The 19,066-nt window shown below is 40.9% G+C and overlaps 1 protein-coding gene across 4 annotated transcripts in view; it reads left to right on the forward strand.

The window, feature by feature from the left end:
• The window catches only part of TIAM2 (TIAM Rac1 associated GEF 2), a 90,838-nt gene that overhangs the window by 14,784 nt on the left and 56,988 nt on the right, over positions 1–19,066 (forward strand). For all 4 annotated transcript variants that reach the window (XM_040597446.1, XM_040597445.1, XM_040597449.1 and 1 more), the window contains exons 5-8: positions 217–441; positions 10,710–10,895; positions 12,115–12,261; positions 15,855–15,917. In XM_040597446.1, coding sequence (XP_040453380.1) covers positions 217–441; positions 10,710–10,895; positions 12,115–12,261; positions 15,855–15,917 — 621 coding nt within the window. The remainder of the gene's footprint in view (positions 1–216; positions 442–10,709; positions 10,896–12,114; positions 12,262–15,854; positions 15,918–19,066) is intronic.

Here is a 19,066-nt window from a genome sequence, read left to right on the forward strand (position 1 = left end):
GGTTGGAGGCGAGTCATGACAGAGTGCAGGAAAAGCTCACACTTCCTTTGTTTACAGAGTTTTAAAGATAAACCCGTATTTCAGTCGTTTTAAGATAAAGTGCCTAAGATCACAGTGAACCTGTCAAGCACTTCATGTCCTAGAGCTGCTAATCTTTAGATTTTTTTTTACCGCTCTTCTCTGCTCATAATGTTGCGCCATTGATTTGTTTCACAGGCAACAAGCCAGACGGATCTGGAAAACTGGGTTACTGCCATACATTCAGCCTGCGCTTCCCTCTTTGCGAAGAAGCTTGGGAAAGAGGACACTGTCAGGCTGCTGAAAAACCAAACCAAGAGTCTCTTCCAGAAGATCGACATGGATGGCAAGATGAAAAAGATGGCAGAGTTGCAGCTCTCGATAGTTAGTGATCCAAAAAACAGGAAAGCCATAGAGAATCAGGTACTGGAAACTATTTTTACAGGAACATATTTTTCATTGTTTCTTGCTTTGAGCTCTGCCTGTCTGTGCTTTCTAGGCCTGAGAGTAATTGTGATGGGGATAGCTGGCACGGTAGTTATAATTATTGCCAGGTTTCTACAGCAATCCAGAGCAGTGCAGGAGGTAGGTGCCTCAAAGCTGAGGATCAGACCGATCTGGTTTATGAGCACAAAGCTATTTCTTTTCTTTTCTGGAAAAAATGTAATTAATTTTCACTGGTTTATGATATACTTAGCTGTTAATAATACTTACCCGTTTCGTGGCATACCAGAGAACATACAGCATGTTCTGTGAATTCATTTAATTTATTGGTGAATTGCAGTAGAGATTTAAGAATAGGTACTTAGCAATACTGTTCTGCACCATAAGACAGGATGTGAAGAGTACTTTATCCAAAGAAAACCGGAGGAAGGACTGAGGCAGACAAAACCATGTGCTTCAGTTGAAATTTAGCCCTGACTAGAAGGCCAGGATCCACTGGGCTTCTTAAAAAGCCTTGTAGGAGTCTAAATGAGAACAAGGAAGTCAAGGCTGGAGTTCTCCCTCCTAGGTGAAAAAGCACTGCTGTGAGTACCGCTGGCAGCCACCGGAGCATTATACCAGTATCAATTCAAAGGAAAGGGGGACACACAGTCACTAACAGCACTTCTTGTAACACTGTCCGGTTACATGCTGGGAATTTTTTATCTCAGTATCTCAGTATAAGCCCAGGCCCATCACTGCTTATCTTGGGAGAGCTAACAGACTAAAGGCAAGATCTTTGCCCATGGCTGGAGCAGACCATCTGTTTGCATCCAGACTTGTGTCTAGATTAATTTTGTTGCAGCAAGAAATGAGCTGAGTCATCAGTTGCCTCCCCCTGCAAATCCAAGTATGTCTTCTGAACACCTGATGCGTTATGCTGATCGCAGTTTCATGTTATGGTGGTAGGAATGCCTGAATCTTGGCTAAAGCAGCATCTTAGTGCTGCGGAAGATTCACCACTAAGATTTGTTTTAAAACAGGAACTGGAACAGCTCCCCCAGAATTCAGTGTGCGTGAGATTTTAGCCAAGCCGTGCCTGAGACAAGAGGTCAGGGCAGATTGATAAGCAGATACAACTGTTCCTCAGTGAAAATGGTCACCCTGTTGTCTGTATATTGGTGCATAGACATCAGGCCTTACTCTGCTCTCACATCTAGCACATGAACCAGGAATCGTTCCGGTGATACCTTATGGAAGTACATCGTGAGGTGTTGACATCTTGCCAGTGTCCCCAGTTTTGCGGGCAGCAACTGGCAAAAGATGCTTTAATTAGACATGCTCAGTGTTCAGGCAAAGACCTCACTACCCAGGGCTTCTCGTGTACTAAACTTGCCTAGTAGTTCAGCCTAATAGGTCTGTGGACTGAGGTTGCTGTATCTTTTATTTCATTAGGCCATTAACAGAAGACATCTGGTAATGTTGACTGGTATTTGAGAGCGCATCCTTACCTGCCTTTCCAGTCAGGGTAGCTGTGGCTCTGTCATTACTTTAGACTGCACATTGTGGCCTCTGGAATAGCAACTGAAGTGTGTTTCCTTTGATCCAATACAGCAATAATTATGTTTCTTTGGTTAGTGGAACAATTTTAGTTTCAGGAATTTGATGCTTATAATATTTTAAATTCTTACTATATTGGCTTGAACTTGATGAAGGGCAGACTGACTGGTACTGACTACACTTCAGTCAGAAGCTGTATGAGCAGAGTTCAAAAAGTATGCAGGTTTGTGTAGGGGTTTGTGGTGCAGATGTTCATAAGCCCTTTGAGTGCTCAGATGTTTATAATTTATTTCCAGGTCACTTTATTTCATTGTCCACAGCCTAGTGAGGTGAACGGCAGAAAAACATTAAGCATCTTTTTATTGCAGTAGGTTTTGAGACCTAGAAGAATATACAGCTTTCTAGAGATGTCAAGTGCTTGACACACGATGCACTGAGGAAACATCCTGATGTATATTAACTCAATTTACCCCTTCCCTCATTAGATATTGATGCTAGTAGTTTATTTAGGGTCAGCTGAAGACTATTAATGATGCTGTCTTATACCTGCTAATTAGATGTTCTGTTGTTGAATGACTGCCATTGCTTTCCAGCTGAGTCCCTGGAAGAAGTTGGCTGCATTCTGCTGGAACTGAAATCCACTAGGGCTGTAGAAGATTTATTCCTGTTAATCTTCTGTCTATGAACGTCTCAAAACACTGAATGAGGGGAAACCAGTGAGACAAAGAGTGAGATGGATCATGTGCAAACATCCACTAGTTAGGAAACAATAGATTTATAATGAGGCTTTTCTCCAGTCTTGATCCCTTTGATCTCTATGAAATCTCTCCTTACAGTTGCTGAAGGTTTGTTAGCAAAGTTGCTTCAGAGAAAAGTCAATAGATAACTGGGGTTCCTAATCTTTTGATTTGATGTCTCAGAGATGGGCTTTTGCAAAGGAAAAAAAGATCTTGTTCTAATTAGTAACTGAGAATTCTTACTATACTTAGTAAGCTAACAATTTTAAAAAAACAGTATTCCTGAGGGAGAAGTCTGTGTGTATGTAGCTCAGTTGTTTAGTAACTGTGGTTGGTTAGTTGTCTTTTTCCCACTTTGAGTAACAAGAGGAATACAAATTCTGGGTTTGGTTTTGTGTAAATTTGGTGGCGTTTTCAATCATGTGGCAGTTATGATTGATTCCTCGGTGCTGAAGTATATTGTATTGGTAATACTGTAGTTTATAAGTATGCCCTACATCCCATCCTGGAAAACTTCACTGGTGATATATTTTGGGAAGTCAGTGGAAATAGTGTGATTGACTTTGGAAGGACCACCGTGCTTTTTTATGTAGAAAGATGAGGCACAGTCTTAATTTATTCTCACTGGGGAATTATCTTGGAAACCGATTTCTATATCCTTTCTCCTTTTCTTTCCTCTTCCTCAGAAAAGCAACCACCCAACCTCAACTTTCTATTTTGTTTCACATCTGTGTTGATTTAAAACCAATAATTCTCTGCTGAAGACATATTTCACAGGGTTTTGCGAGCAAGCAAAAGCTTTTCTTGTTTCACAGTTACTGTCACCTGAAAGGCAGTTGCTGTAAGGAAACCTGGACTTCTAAAATTGCTATAGGTTTTAATTTACATACATGTTTCTTTTTTGTGTCCAGCAAAGGGACTGGAGAAGTTCATCTCATACTATCTTTTATATTTGGGGGATTTGCAGGCTAGCAATTGGTAAAGCTAGTACTGAACAGAAGTGCAGATAAAAAAATGACAAGGGAAATGTTGGTTTTCTTGTGAAATGATTGTTGTAGAGACTTGATGCCTTTGAACTGGTTGAGAAATATCTTCAGCCTTGCAGCCTAGGTCAGGGATTCTCTCTACCTGGATTTACTTGTCCAATAATACTAATAGGCTTAGTAACTGTTTAAGAGAAAATGGCAGCGCTTCAAATTGGTATCGTTGGGCAGTTTAGAAGAGATCAATTGAAGCATCTGCAAGAGCGATGTACATACAGCAGCCAGTCCCAGTAGGCCACTGGCAGTGTGGCTGGAAATCCCGAGTCTGCACATACTACCTATAGCCATATGCGTTTATATTACTATATGCAACAAATATGTTGTGGGTGGTGGTTTCCCCCCAGGGTGTAACTTCTCCCCTAAACTGAAGAGAATTAGGATGAAAGGTAGCAAGTTTGAAAATCCCCTAGTGCCGAGATTAATTTCAAAGCCCGTATTTGAAAAACTAGTTTTCCTAGCTGTTTAATCTGCTACAGAAATCACAGTGTTCCCTGTGACTATGGAGCCCTGTCTAACTGCTACTGAACTTAGTGAAAGGCATTATTAGCATTTATTCAGAGCTCTGTTAACAAAATGTTGCACCTTAAGTAAAAACTGGGGCTGTCTGTGCCTGTGGGACTGGTTTTAATGGGATGGAAAATCTACCTCAGTGAGGGCACTGCAGCTCTGGGTGTATTTTATGTACTTGTTACATAAATCTATTCTGTTGTCTCAATTTAGAACAATAATATGAATAATAGTTGCTTAAAAGCATTCTGGGTTTTTCTCTTCAAATTTTAGTATGTTGGTATAATGTTTTCCAAGCTATTCAGACATTTCTGACGTGATTCATGTTTTCTGTGCACATGATACTTAACTTACTTATCAGATGGGTTATGAACATAGGTATTTACTTGCAGGCACTGAAATGATGAGGCATTAATGAGAAGAACAGGCACATGCTGGGAGCTATTTTTTATGGAAGTTTTTGTATGTGTCCTACAACTAAAAGTAGTTTATCTGTTGCCATGAAAAAAAAGGGGGGGGGATCAGTAAGGTGGTGGTCTGTTTACTCTGGGTAGTCATTAAATCCATTAGTGCCTTTCATTCCCTTCCCTGTAGTGGTCTCTGGCTTTTTATACAGAGTTCATTACATTGCTTTGTTTAAAATGTACCTGATTCTTTCTCTTTTCTCTCACATGTATAGGAAGATGATTGGAATAATTTGGGGAATTTTATTCTTTGGGCTTCCCAAAGCCCAAATTTCATGTCTTAATTTTCTATAAAGCATCTGATGAAATATTGGCTGACATTCAGATAAAAACTGACAATAATAACACTGACAGAGAATCTATTCAGGGAACTTTGCTAGCACTTATCAGTTTTCCTGCATACAGATTCAATTTGAATTGCAATACAAAGTTAGTTTTCTTTCTTCCATACCTTCCTAAATTAAAAAAGACATTACCTAAACTTGTTAGAACAGGTCTTCATTTTGGGTGGTCTTTGAACTGGCTAGAGCAGAGCTCTGTTTTCTGAGAGCTTCAGTATGATTTCTTTACAGGTGTCACTCGGCAGTGTAGGATGGTCCCTCCCTACACCACTAGCAAAATCCTTCTCTTTAGTAGTAGTAGACTGTCACTAAGGAATGAGGTGAGTAGGCAGTCAGAAAGTTAGGGAAGGTCACGTCCATTTCCCTCAATGCTGTAATTACTGTTTTGCAGGTGAGTGAATTTCTGTCTTTGTTTCACAAAGATTTAGTATAAAATAATGAAAAATGAATAAACTGTTACTGAATGTGGAATTGCATAGCATTATTTCATACAATAAAGCTGGTGGGGGAGTGTGTACAGAAAGGGCTGGTTTTCTGATTTTGGGGGAGGGCCAGCTGGGGACTAGAGATTCAGTGGCTTTCTTAATTACATCCCTAGCTGTAGATGTACATGTGGTACTGCAAGTTTTAATCAGATTATTGACAAGAACGTAAATTGGGTACACGTGTGTGTACTTTTGTGCTATCACTGGTATTGGGAATAAGATTTCCTCTGTCTGTTTTGGTTAGAAATTATGAAAATTCTGTCCTTCCAAACCAAGCGGAAAGATTGCATTTATTGTAAAAAAGCTGTTGTCTTCTTATTTCAGGAAGTTTTCTTAACCATTTTTAAAGTCACTAGGCAGAATGAAGAACAAAGGGTATTGTTAATTGCACATCATTGTTGATGTACTCTATCACATTCCTTTTTTTATTTCTTTCAACCAAATGTTATGACAGCATCTCTGTAGTGTCCTTTAAAGTAATGGAATTTCTGGGAGAGTGATGGTTTTGCTTTTTAAAGTTCTTTTTAGGAAGTAATGACAATAAAAATCTTTCCCGTGTCCCCAGAAACCAAGTGACTCATTTATCCAGATGGGTACAATATGAATTGTGTCTGAGAACCAGGGACTGGAATGCAGAGTTTGGTGGTGTTTGTAATGTGGTTGAAAAGCTGTTCGTATAGAAAAGTGGCAGAAGTTTCTTTTAAATCCATAGAGTTCCCTGCATCAGCTTGCAGAGACATTTTCCATCTGGGAAGAAGATGTTGTGTAGGGGAAGATTTTGAATTTTTACCGCTATAGATAGTTAATTGTATCAACGAGGAGCTCGTGTTTCTGCATGGTATATTACTAAATCCAATCAGTTTCAGAGGCTTAAGCACTCAGTTTTCTCAGAGTTTGGCCCTCCTCTCTGTGCATCTTTTCTTTTGTGCTGCCTTAAAGAACTGCCAAGTGGAAAACTGGTATTTTGTTGTCAGGTGAGCTGTCCAGGAAGTTTCTTCCATCCTTCCTCTGGGTCCTTGTGAAGTATTGCTACCTTGAGTTCATATGGTGTCATTTCTGGCACTGCTTTCACCATTCACATACTGGTTTGGATTTTATTATGTGGAACTCTTCTTACTTGGTACAGAACAGATTTTTGAAAATGAGACAGTCCTTCCCCAGCCCTGCAAAAGACACTGTTTGGACTGTAGTATAAGAAGGATAAGGAGCCGGTGACTTTCCCTGAGCCACACTGTTGGCACTGCCTTCACTGGGACGGTCAGGGCCCTCCCTTTTACAGTCTGAAAACCTCAAGCATGTTCGAATGGAGGTAGAGGTGCCACTAGAAATGTCACCTGCAGAGAGAACTGTATAGCATATAGGAACTGTGGATCCCCATGTCACCTGCTGGAAACCACTGCCTTTCCAAAGCTTTTTCTGTAGAGTTTACCTATAGAGAACCTAGCAGGGTTATTGAATTAACAGAGACCTGCTTTCAACCATCTTCCTTTAGCTCATCTGTTTGTGTGATTTCAAATGTAATTAATTTATGATTGTTTCTTAGTGGCTGAATAGATTTTTCACTACATTGCGAGGAGAATTGACTATTTATGTTCTGAAAATGATCATTACTGCTAAAGTACTGCCAGAAGTACCACACTAATGTTCCTTTGTATGTTAACTCTTAAAAACTCATTCCTGAACTCGCTCATGCAAAAGCTCATCCCCTCATGTAGCACTCCCCACACAGTTACTTTCTTGTCCCTGTGCCTTGTTCCTTGCATGAGTTCCCCTGGTGGCCTGGGCTAAATAATTCATGCCCCTAACTCTTAAGGCTTCCCGCATTTTACTCCTTTCTATCCCTTTGCCACAGCCTCCTTTTTCTCTCTGACTTACAGGGATCCTATTAGGCCAAATAAATTTACTGGGGTGGCCCCTCTTTGCCTTTCTCGCAGTCATGCTGCCACTAAACCTAGAAATCCTTGCCGAACATTTGCCTGTACTGAGAATGACATCCTCCCTTTCCTCTAGGAACAGCTTGAGATGCTTTTCCTAGAAATTGACATGGAGGTTTTGAAGCAGTGTCCGAAAGAGGATGGTTTGGGATGCCCTGGGTGCTGCAGCTGACGGTGCAGGCAAGCACAGCAGTGGAGCAGGTCACACGAGGAGTGTTTCACAAGTGCTCCGCAGGTTTTGGCACAGCTCGAACAATGGGCCTTATCTCCTGCAGACTGGCTTTGTGCTGCTGGTAGCCTTTGTCACCCATTCCATTCTCACGGCTGTCTGGTGCATCCGCTTTTTCCTGCTTGCTTTCGAGCAGATTTCAAAAGGGCTGTTTTGTCTGTGCATGATGAAGTTAAGTCCTTGAGCCGTCTTTTGGGCGGTCCTCCCACGTGGGGCAGAGATTTGCCTTACACAATAGCAGAATAAGGAGTGCAGCAGTTAGTCTGCAGGCTGTAAATTAACTTCATGGACCAGGTCATACTGTGCTTTGAAGTTGTTGCTTCTTTATTTGTGTGCTTCCCCTGTTTAGTCTTCAACAATATAAATCTTTAGAAAGAATTACCATAGTTTAAAAGGCTTAGACAAATAGCAGCTGGTATTGGTTCGTGGTCTTCGATTGGTTCCAGACATCCCTGGTTTTGATAAGACTACAAGACAATCCCAGAAATTCCCTGCCTACAGCTTTTGCTAATGCCATTAAATGTAACATCACGATTACCAATGCTTTTGGAGCTGATTAGCTAGCATCCTGCATGACTGATAAACACCTTAATTTAATTATTTCTTCTGAATGTCCTCATGTTGTACCCCACTCCCCCTTCTTAGGTAATCTTTATTTTAAAATAAAACTTAGTACAAAAGTTTAATGGGGATTTCGAAGAAGGCCTCAGAAATACAAGGGTGCCAGTGTTCAGCTCATGCTCAATGGAGACAGAGTGCTCCACTTCAGCAGCGCCCAAAACAAGCCTTGCTCTGTTCCTGAGCTATTCAAAGTTGGATTGGCTTTGTACCCACGGAGGTGTCATCCCACAGGAAAAGACTTCACCTGAGCTTGTAGCTTTTGGCTTTGTGAAAAGCTGACAACCATGTTTTCGTTCTAGTTCGATGTTGACACAGTGAAAGAGCTTGTCACAAAACCTCCTATTGGAGTCGTCCCATGCGTAAAGTACTGGCAAGCAGAAGAACGATCTGTGAGCAGTGTCTGAGAGCACAGAAGGAAGCAAAATAAAGGGCAATGATTGAATAAACCCAAGAAAAAATGACAGTTCTTTATGGGGGCGCAAAGGATGCATTTATGAATGTCTGTGGTGAGGGATTAGATCAAGCATCTTTGTTATGTGTATGTCTCTGTCCTTTTCCTCTGGACTTTTAGGAATTGCTTTCATTACAAGCTTTTGGAATTCTGTCTTTTGCTTTTAATAGCCATTCCCTGAAAGTTTTTGGGTTTTTTTTCAGTGTAGTGTAAATTACAATTTTGCATTCACAGTATATTGTCTTCCCTTTCTTCGCCCTACCTGCCAGATAAGTATTTGGCTTCCAAAAGTATTGCCATAAGTGACACCGCAGTCTGTGAGCACATGCGTAGGGAAGCCAGACTAGGTAAGGTCTCTATCAGCTGTGGTACGAGTCTTAGCGCCGCTTTGTTAACAGGGCCTTCTTCACCCTTTGCTCACTTCTTCATTGTTGAAAGTAAGAGGCAAGATGCTTGTTCAGTTCTTGTGGTATTTGGCAGCATTATAAGGAAACTGAACTGATTTTGCTTCTAGACGAGCCTGTGGGTCATAGTCTGCCTGAGATTTTTATTATACTTATCAATTTGTTTTCTAAGTCACAAAGGTGCTTGCCCCAACCTTGGCTAATCTCAGTGTAACGAGCTAATGTCCTGTGTGCACAGGGGCGTGTGGGGTGTGCCGGCGAAAGGTATGAAGTCAACGTGTGTTGGAGAAAACGTGATGAGCTTTCTCCACAGCCCTAAACCAATTGTTGGAGAACCAACATGCTGTGATTGGAGCTGACACTGGAAGATCAGTGTTGTCAGGGGATTTTAACAACCTTCAGTAGTACATGAACTTGGTACACATTAACTTAATGAACACGCCTTTTCTGCCTTCCCATGTGTGAATGTGCCTACTCTGTTAAACACAGCCGCCTTTTTATTTGTACTGTTGATCAGTATCAAGGTATATTGTACACTGTGAAGCAGATTTTAGCTGCAGCTACCAATCTGTAAGTTGGGGAAGTAAGAAGCAAAATTTGACTTTTGTGCAGTGCATAAGAATCATAAGTGTCTGCGTAGGTGAGTGTGTATCTACTTGTACCAATACTTGACGTCTGTCATCTAAGCCTTGATTCAGAACTTTGTCTAGGAAATATTTGAGACTTCACTTCCCTAATTGTACATTGAAACTGGATTAAGTGGTCTGTTAGATCGCATATGCCTCTGTTAGAAATGTTTAAAAATTGCAGGAAGGGTAGGTATACATTCTTGCTTTTGATCCAGTGGTTGGTATTGGGCATATATAGCTCATTTTTGACGTTTGCCTGAGTTTAAGCATGCCTTAGCCTGTTAGTCAGCTAAAGAACTGCACATCCTTGTGTTGCCAATATTGTCTGCTCTTTACAGATAGAGAGGCCGTAGGACAATAGTAAAGAATGAGCAGGACCTATCAGAGTAACTACCAAGCTTTGCACAGTGCCTTCGCTTTTACAGTGCATTAGCATAGCTATGCTGCTTTGCTTTCAGCCAGCCAGCTATCCAATCTAAGCTCGTAAAAATGAAGGAAACAAAACTAATCTCCAAAAAGGAGAGAAAGAAGGGAGGCAGGGTGCAGGGGGGAAGCGCCTTTGTGAACCACAGGGTTGTGTTTTTATGTAACTGCTTTTGTGGCTATCAAACTACCCAAAGTTCACAGTATGTTCATCTTGTCAGTATGCATTTAAGACCACCAGCTTTGTTTTATTTCAAGCCATCTTTTGGGTTGATGTAACACAATATGACTGAATGTGTTTTGGCATGGAATAACTAATCTAATCCATATACTACCAGATGAAAGCAATTTACTGTGGGTTTGGGGAAGAGCTCAAATTTTCAGTGCAGCCTACAAAGACATTTTTCCCCTTTTAATTGTCCCTTTTTATATCTAAACAGATCCAGCAATGGGAACAGAACCTGGAAAAATTTAACATGGACCTTTTCCGAATGCGATGTTACCTAGCCAGTTTGCAAGGTGGGGAGCTCCCAAACCCAAAGAGTCTTTTGGCTGCTGCCAGTCGTCCTTCAAAATTGGCACTGGGGCGGCTCGGCATTTTCTCTGTCTCATCCTTCCATGCACTGGTAAGTCCAAATGCACTTTTCATGGGTGTGTTACGCAAAGCCATTGTTAATATTGTACTTAAATGTGGAATTGTGCTGGGGTAGTACATGGCTGCACCCACATGTGTTGCCCGGACAGCCCTGTTCCCTTCTCACACTTTCTGCCTGTTCTGTGACTGCAGATAATTTTTCTTTTACAGACTTTTAAACCGTGAGGAATATGTCCATAACTTTTTTTTGTCCCCAGAACTGGGTACTTCTGACCCATACTTAAAAAAAGAAACAAACCAAAATATTCCTCCAGAATATATGTAAATGAGTCATTGTGCTGAAATTTTGTCACTGCAATTTCACCTCGACTGAGTTAAGAGTTTAAAGTGTAGAGGAGCTAAGTTGCTTAGAGTGAAAAGAGCCTGACGCTGACATTTCTGAAAGTGGTTCGGGTGACTCTGGGTTGAGTTGATCTTTTTTGGAGGTCCAGATGGCTCCATTTTTCAGAAACAGTTTGATACCCTTCTGAAAAGGAAGTATTTTTAGAATAGGCTAAAACTACAAACAATCCAAAATTATAAGTGACTTTTAAAGAACAGTTAGCTGTGTTCACAAAGAAGAATGAGGGAGATCCTGATCCTCAGCTGCTATCACCCTGTTGGCTCAAAGGGAAGTAGGGCAGTAGCAGGTGCACCTCTGCTCTTTAACCGTGGCAGGGCTGTGAGGCTGATTGTGGCAGGGAGGGGTGGGCGACGTTTGCTGCATGAGAAGTCAGTCTGAATAGTAGTTCTGAAAGTCTTATCAGGGAATGTTTCTCTCTGCCACTGCTTTTACCAGTGTGGTTTGTGTTGTTGCTTGTTAATAACTCAATGCCATAGCACGTTTATCTCCTACGTTTGGCAATGTTGAGAGTCTTTCTTGCAGTAGCAATTTCATATCTGAATGATAGCTTATCATTCTTCTTCCAAGCCTTCTCATTAACTTATCTTTTTGTACAAAGCAATGTCTTCTCAGTTCCTCCCTTCCAATGAGCTTCTAATTTTGCCCCATGACAAAAAAATTACAGTCACACCACTGGAATACCAAAACAGGCATAACCACTGAAAGTTTAAAACATTGTCCTTGCACCTTGGCATATTAGATTGGGGTGAACTGAAGTAACTCTCCTTGATGCCTCAAGCTGAAATAACTGTCAATATTTTGCTGTTAGGAAAGTGATATAGGAAAGCCTGTCTCTGTGTTTAAATAGATCTGCTCCAGGGATGAAGCTGCTCTCAGGAAACGTACCCTATCTCTGTCACAAAGGGTCCGAAATAAGAAGGGTTTATTTTCTTCGCTAAAAGGACTGGACACGTTGGCAAGAAAAGGAAAAGAAAAGCGACCTTCCATAACTCAGGTAGATCTTATTACTGGGGATAGCATAGAGTGGCTTGCTTCTGCTGGGGCTTATCCTGTGAGGTGCTCTTGATGCACGGGGTGGGAGACATCTGTCCATCAAACCTGTGTTTGCAGTTTCAGTAGACATGGCAGACTTGCAATGAGAGAGTCACTTGTGAAGAGTATATATCGAATTTGGGGTTTCTTTGTGATAAATAAGATTGGTGAATGAGGTTTTGACCCAGCGGGTTGGTTTATTATCACCAGCTCAAAACTGTCAGTTACCATTTGTAATAAAACTAGTCCTCTGGCACATTGCAAACTGCTTGGAAGTAGAGTTTCTTTGGAGACAGCCTGTACGCACAGTCCTTAACACAGTGTGTGCTGGCTTCTGACTGGAGCTCTGAAGTGCTATTGCAATTGAAATAGTAACACAGGTGAGTCTTCAAGGGAGAAAGAGGAGAGACTGCTGCAAAGACAGCTATCTTTGGCATAGCCCCTCAAAGCAACATGTGCTGCTTGGAAGTACATTTTAGCCAAGCCAACAGAAGACTGTTCTCATGCAGGAGGCCAGCTTAGGTGTAGACAGCTGACGAATAAAGCCGTGCCAGTTTACACCAGCTGAAGGCTTGGCACAGGCTTGATGTGCTGGGGCAGGCTGGCCCTGGGGAGGGGGGGCTGTGCTGATGTGTGCCCCCACTGAAGGGCTGCATTGCTGTAAAACTACAGCATCTCACTGGGTCTTTTTCTCTTTGTGAAACTAATGGCCCGTGCACACAACTAGTGTAAACCCCATGCTTCAGGAGTCTGTATTTTCCTCAGTAAAAGCACAGCTAAATGTGAAACAAAAGTTTGCTGCCTTCTCCCTGAAAAAAAAAAAAAGGTCAGTAACCGCAGAAACAGAGATACTTCTTTGATGGTGAGGCAGGAGGTGTAAAGATGCACCCACACTCATGACATTACTATTTTTACTAGAGTCTGCCATGTCTGCTGTTTCTTCTGCAAAGCAGTATTTTGTGCATTGTTTATCAAGTGACTTTGTTCCTTCGTCCCCTGGTATTTTGATTTTATTAGTCAAAAATATGTGATCAGCACTTGAAAATCGGCTGTTCTTGATTTATGGTAATCTGCTTGTGGAATATTTAAACAAGCCTATCTGTACACATACTACAGTAGTCCCAGAGCTGGTGTGGCAGATTTAATGTTACAAAATAACATGTCAGCATTTTCTGGTGTAGTGGTTGGTATTTTTAGTAGGTAAATATTTATCTATGTGTAAGACTGAGATTAAGCTTCTTTGGGTGACTTGCACATTTTAGCATATCGATCGAAATGTGTTTACATGGTGAAATTGCGTAAGAATAAAACTCTAGTCTCTCTTATGAAGGAGGGAACTGAAGGAGAAATTTTCTCCAGGTCATTCTTTTCACATAATTTCCCCTGTTTCACCCAGCAGGTGAGGCTGGTCTGTGGGTCCTGCACCTCTATTTCTTTATTAATAAAAGAGCCTTGAGGGAAGGGATGTTGTGCCCCTTAGCTCTGTTCCCAGCGGAGCTGATATCTCACAATCTTAACTGGGTAATACGTCCTTCCCCTGCAGAGCTCAGGTATGGGGAGGCTTATGTCCATGGCAAGGAGAGGAGGCTCCTGCTGCTGTCCCAGTGCTTTTCCGAGCACAGAGGAGGAGCCCTGGTGCAGGCAGAGGTGGCCCCAGTGCATCCTCACCCTCCTTCCAAACCTTGCAACTAGCTGGCCCAAAAATGTGTCCATTTTCATCCATGAGTTGAGGCTCTTGATTTTTATTTATTTTTTTTATTTAATATCCTACAATAAAATTAAAGAAATGTAAATGCTGAGTGTTGCATATGAGTAACACCAGGCTATGACTCATACTTATAAAAGTGTGGAATTTTTAAAGGCATGGCTTGAAAACTGACCCATGAACCTAGAAGGTGGCTGAAAAGGGAGCCACATCTTTGCTCAGGCTTGTGTGTATGCACATAATTGTATATCAAAATCAGAACAGGCTTGAGGCTGTCTTTCTTATTGTCTCTTTCAGCCCTCTGCGACACTGGGTTAAGCAGAGAAGTGGAGCTCACTTCTCTGCTCATTGTGCTGCAATCTGTCACACAATAGGTTAAAAATGTCTTGCTTTCTTGGATTTAATTAAAGTTCATTTGTCTAAAGCTGGTATTTTTTCATCTGCTGTACCCTAGCTTCAAAATTAGATAGTATATTCTTGAGCATCATTGTGTCAGAGTAGTTTTTAATTTTAACTTAAGTTTAATGTTATGGTACTAATAAAAAAGAAGGTTCAGAGTTTCTGTGCTGGGAGGCTTTCGTAAACATTAATGAAGTGGCTCAGTCTTTTATAAATCAGTTAATAAAACTGCACTGTAGCAGATGGGGGATGTCTAGGCTCACATTATCCTTGGTTTCTTAAATGCTTATCTGCTTTCTTGTGTCTAAATGATAAACTGTTTTGAGAAATCATAAACAATAAAATACTTTCATTACATCTGTGGGTGAGACCAGGAAGAGGAAGTTCAGAAGTGGTGCCCTTTATTTGCATTAGCAGAAACTGGATTTTGTATAAGATTCAGAAAGAGTTTGTTAGTGTCTTGGATTATCCAAAAGGCTTTTGCTAGTACCCCCCCAAATTTTTTTTCCCAAAAAGAAAAGAAAAACCTAAACAGAAAGAGCTCATATATAAGTTTGATACTGTCCTGATTTGTTGACTGCAGGAGGAGTTAACAAAACGCTGTTTATATTTGCACTTCAGGAGGATAAAGTTACTACCTGCAGATCTTAACATCATGTATAAACTGTATAGATCTATCCTTATGTTTATACAACCCTTTTCACCAAGTATCTGATTGTATCCATAGCTATGTATTGGATTTTAAAACAATTCATTAATAAGCCTAATAGCTTTGTGAGATACTAGTAGTTAGGCTTTCAAAACAGTTGGGGAATGTAAGTCTCAGTTTGTGCTTTCATCACTTCCCAAGCAGACACAGTACTCAGCTATTTTCATTACTTAATAACGCAAGTTTTGAGTCAATTATGCCTTTAAAGCTAAGCTAAAAATTTCCATCGGTAGTGTCAACCTAACCGCTCGGTTAGAAGAGATGAAAAACTGTAGGGTAAGGAGTCTTAGAAAACAGAAAAAAACATTTGAAATAGTTCCTTTAAGTCATTGTGAGATCTGTAGCTGTACCTAACCGTACCCAAAAAGGTGAAACTGTAACTTCCAGCGTAGTACATGATTTGAAAGTAAATGATTTTAATCTTATTGCTAAACAGAAGGTGGGAAAAAGCAAGGACATGAATGCTTTTACACATATTTGAATATGAGTGTGCATGTAGCCTGAAAGAGTAAACTTGCTTAGATTTTCTTTATAGAGGGAGATTTGTACTTCTTTGATACTTCTTCTAGTCAGAATAAAGCGATAAAAAGTACAAAAAGATCCCTGGGGTTTGGCAGGTTGATATATATATTTATTAATTTAGTTTTCATTTTAATTTTTTAAAATAATTTACCTAACATAGGTATGAAATAAAGGGGTTTATTTGTTTAATCTATTTATTTATCTTTAATATTTTAAATAGATTTTTGATTCAGCTGGAGGACATGGATTTGCTGGTGTTCAGAATTCAGCCAACTCTGCTGAGGTAAGATATATCTGTCCTTATTCTGCACCATCTTTTTTAAATTCCTGAATGTATTTCACCAAGCGTATGATGGGGCTGGTTCAGAAACCCTACAGAGGTTCATAAAATGCAGTTAATGTTAGGTGGCAGGATTATAATTCTGCTAATGAAACCACTTCAACATAAGTTTCTGGATATGCATGGTAGCCTTTTTTTTTTAAAAAAAAATAAATAAAAAAAATCCCTAGAATCTTCACAGCACTAATCCTTACAGTGCATACACTGTCTGAGAGAGATTTGGTACCAAGCTTGTTTGAAAGCATCCTCCACAATACGGTAAAACCCACTGTGTATTTTTCCCCTTTGCCTACTTTAACAGAACCTGTGTATTTTGAGTATAAAGGCAAATAAAGGCAAACAAAGTCTAATTAAAGTCTGTGAAGCATACCAGCAGAGAAACGAGAAACTATATATAGCTGAAGATTGCCCAAGTAAAGGAAGAGAAAGCGTCATCCCCAAAACATCACCCAGTAAATAGCTGCTGCTGATGTTCTCCAGTGCCCAGGAGGAGGAGAGCTGCTGCTCGTCCCTGCCTGGTATGAGTCAGGGTCCCTCTCAGCTCCCGCAGCCCCCCCAGGGATAATGTCACTGTACCTCTGTCTGGAAGCAAAGCAAGGTGCTGCAAAATCCATAACTGCATACATGTAGGACCACCGAGTGTTGCCTGTGTACTGCAGGGTTTACATAGACAGAATCTGTCTCCCTTGGTGGGCTTGTGCAGACTCGAAATAAAAAATGCAAATTAAGTCTTAGGTGCAGGGTTTCTGGGCTTTGGTTTCTGGATGATATAGCTGGATTTCTTTAATGACACGTGCAAGACTCAAAGGGATATTTTTCTTCCCATCTACCCCCTGTCCCTTTTCCTCCTTTGTTCCCTGAACCAGATATTCTCCTGATGCAGTTTAAAACTTGAAAGAAGACTTTATAAAAAATCATACTACAGTACTATTCCCTTTCAGCTGAGTGTGTGTACCAGGTATTACACAAAAAGTCAAAATCTGCATCTAAAATGAAATATTGCTCTTGAAAATGATTAACTATAATGAAGAACTGTAATGAATCTCATGAGGAAGGCTTGGATGATGTTCATCATTTCTCATAGGTTTTTATGTTGGTTTTTTTGTAAATGTGCTACATGGTTTATTTTCTCATCAAGGACATTCATTTAATGGCTAGGTAAGAAAGAAATATATAATTATGCAGAAGTTATACCACTGAGAGAGGCATCTCCCGCTGACAGCAGCTAATCCTATAATGCTGTTTTGCCTCTGAAGGTATCTTCACTTTTTGTCTGTTCTTTGAAGAAGTACATTGAAACACCTGAATTCCCTTAGTTACCTGACCTTTTGCTTTTTATTTCCTGGGGTGGGAAAGTATTTAAACCAAATCACTCCTCTCTTTTTAAAATAAATTATAATTATGAGGGATCTCTGGGTGAAATGGTCTTCTGTAGAGAACACAACTCCTCCAGAATGTGCCGTTGGGTGTGGTGTGAGATGGCATCCATTTCCCACCTCAGACACAGTAAACGCAATTCATTCCTGTCTGATCCTGTTGAAACATGGAAAGGTTTGGATCCTCCTAAAGCCAAGGAGAGGCAAAATCTCTTGGTTGCATCCCCTGGAGGTTTCTCCTGATGGGCTGTCACATCAGTCCCTCGGTTTAGCACCAAACCCCATGAGGCTGGGGGCTCAACAGTGCTGCCTTGTGCATCAGGGTCTGCTGTAGGTCTCCTGTCCTCTGGCTGAACAAGGGTGTTTGCTCTTCCTGAACCCTCCTGAGAAGACAGAGAAAGGTTTTGAAGGCACCAGGGAACAGGCAGAATGAAGTCCTCTCCCTTTGGTGCCATGTTGGGGAAGTGATGAGGTCTGGCTTCTTGGCCCAGCTCTGGATAAAAGCAGCCTTCTCCAGATTCCGGCAGGGGCTCGCAGCCATGCTCCCCAGGTGCAGGGGACCAAGGGTGTGATGTCACTGCTGGTTTTGGGCTAGGCTTTTACGAAGTTTGGCAGGGTTGTGTTTCAAGACTAAACCCCCAGTTTATGTGCTGAAGCAGAGCGCTGGAGCTCAACCTTATTTTTAGAAAAGCATTGTTATTATTATTATAATTATTATTATTATTCCAACCTTATTTCTTAAACCTTTTTTAAATGGGAATTAAATACAGTGTGTGCATTTTTAATATCCTGACATTTTGATGAATCATACGACAGCTCAGAAATGATTCATCATAACTGAAAACCGTTACTTTGGCATCAGACCAGTTTTACTGGCTGATTTAAAATGAAAAACAAAAACAGCATCAAAACTTTTATAAAACGCTACCTGAGGAGTGTAGCGAATGACGAATAGTGAAGTTTGCCAGGGAGGCTGTATTTTCCCTGAAAAGAATGATAAAACCAGAGGCAAATAGTGGGAGGAAATTATGAAGTAACCTATTGGTCCTGCAGCAGCCCTGTGGCACAACGTGTGACAGTCTGGAAATCCTGGCGCCTATTTCTGGAAAATTGGATGGGTTGTTATAACTTTATGTGGCAATGAATGAATGAACTATTGTAGAATTAGTCACTACAGGCATAACAGGAAAAAAAATCTCTTTTCATGTCAGATTTTCTGAGATGGAAAATGTGGATGAAGCAACAGTACCTAGACTGCAGTTAAGGAACATAGTCGTGTTTAATAGCAGGGGCGAGTTTATCTCAAGGCATATGCTGGAGCACCAGTGTACGTGGCAAGGAGAGGGAAGTATCTCATGTTGGCTACAGAACTTTCTGCCCTGTCTTAAAAGCTTCCAGAAAAAAGGTGGCCTTAAACCTGTTCCTTATCACCTTAAACCTCTGTGTTTTGGGGTTTGGTTTTTTTCGTCTCCGGCAAGAGTGAGGTTTATTTCAGTTGCACAGATTCGAAGAACTGCTGTTGCAGGGCAGTAAACCACTGTGGCAGTTACAAACCTCTGAGCTGCTGGGAGCATCTCCCTAGCTGAGGGAACATAGCCTCGGTTTTCCCTGGAGGAAGCCACAGGAGAATTAAGTCTGACTCATTCCTGCTAAACTCTCAAAGCCTACCTGTCTTGCCCTTTCTCCTTTCTGTTATTTACACTGCGGAGGGAGGTC

The sequence above is a fragment of the Falco naumanni genome, chromosome 6, assembly GCF_017639655.2.
Source record: "Falco naumanni isolate bFalNau1 chromosome 6, bFalNau1.pat, whole genome shotgun sequence".
Classification (NCBI taxonomy): domain Eukaryota; kingdom Metazoa; phylum Chordata; class Aves; order Falconiformes; family Falconidae; genus Falco; species Falco naumanni.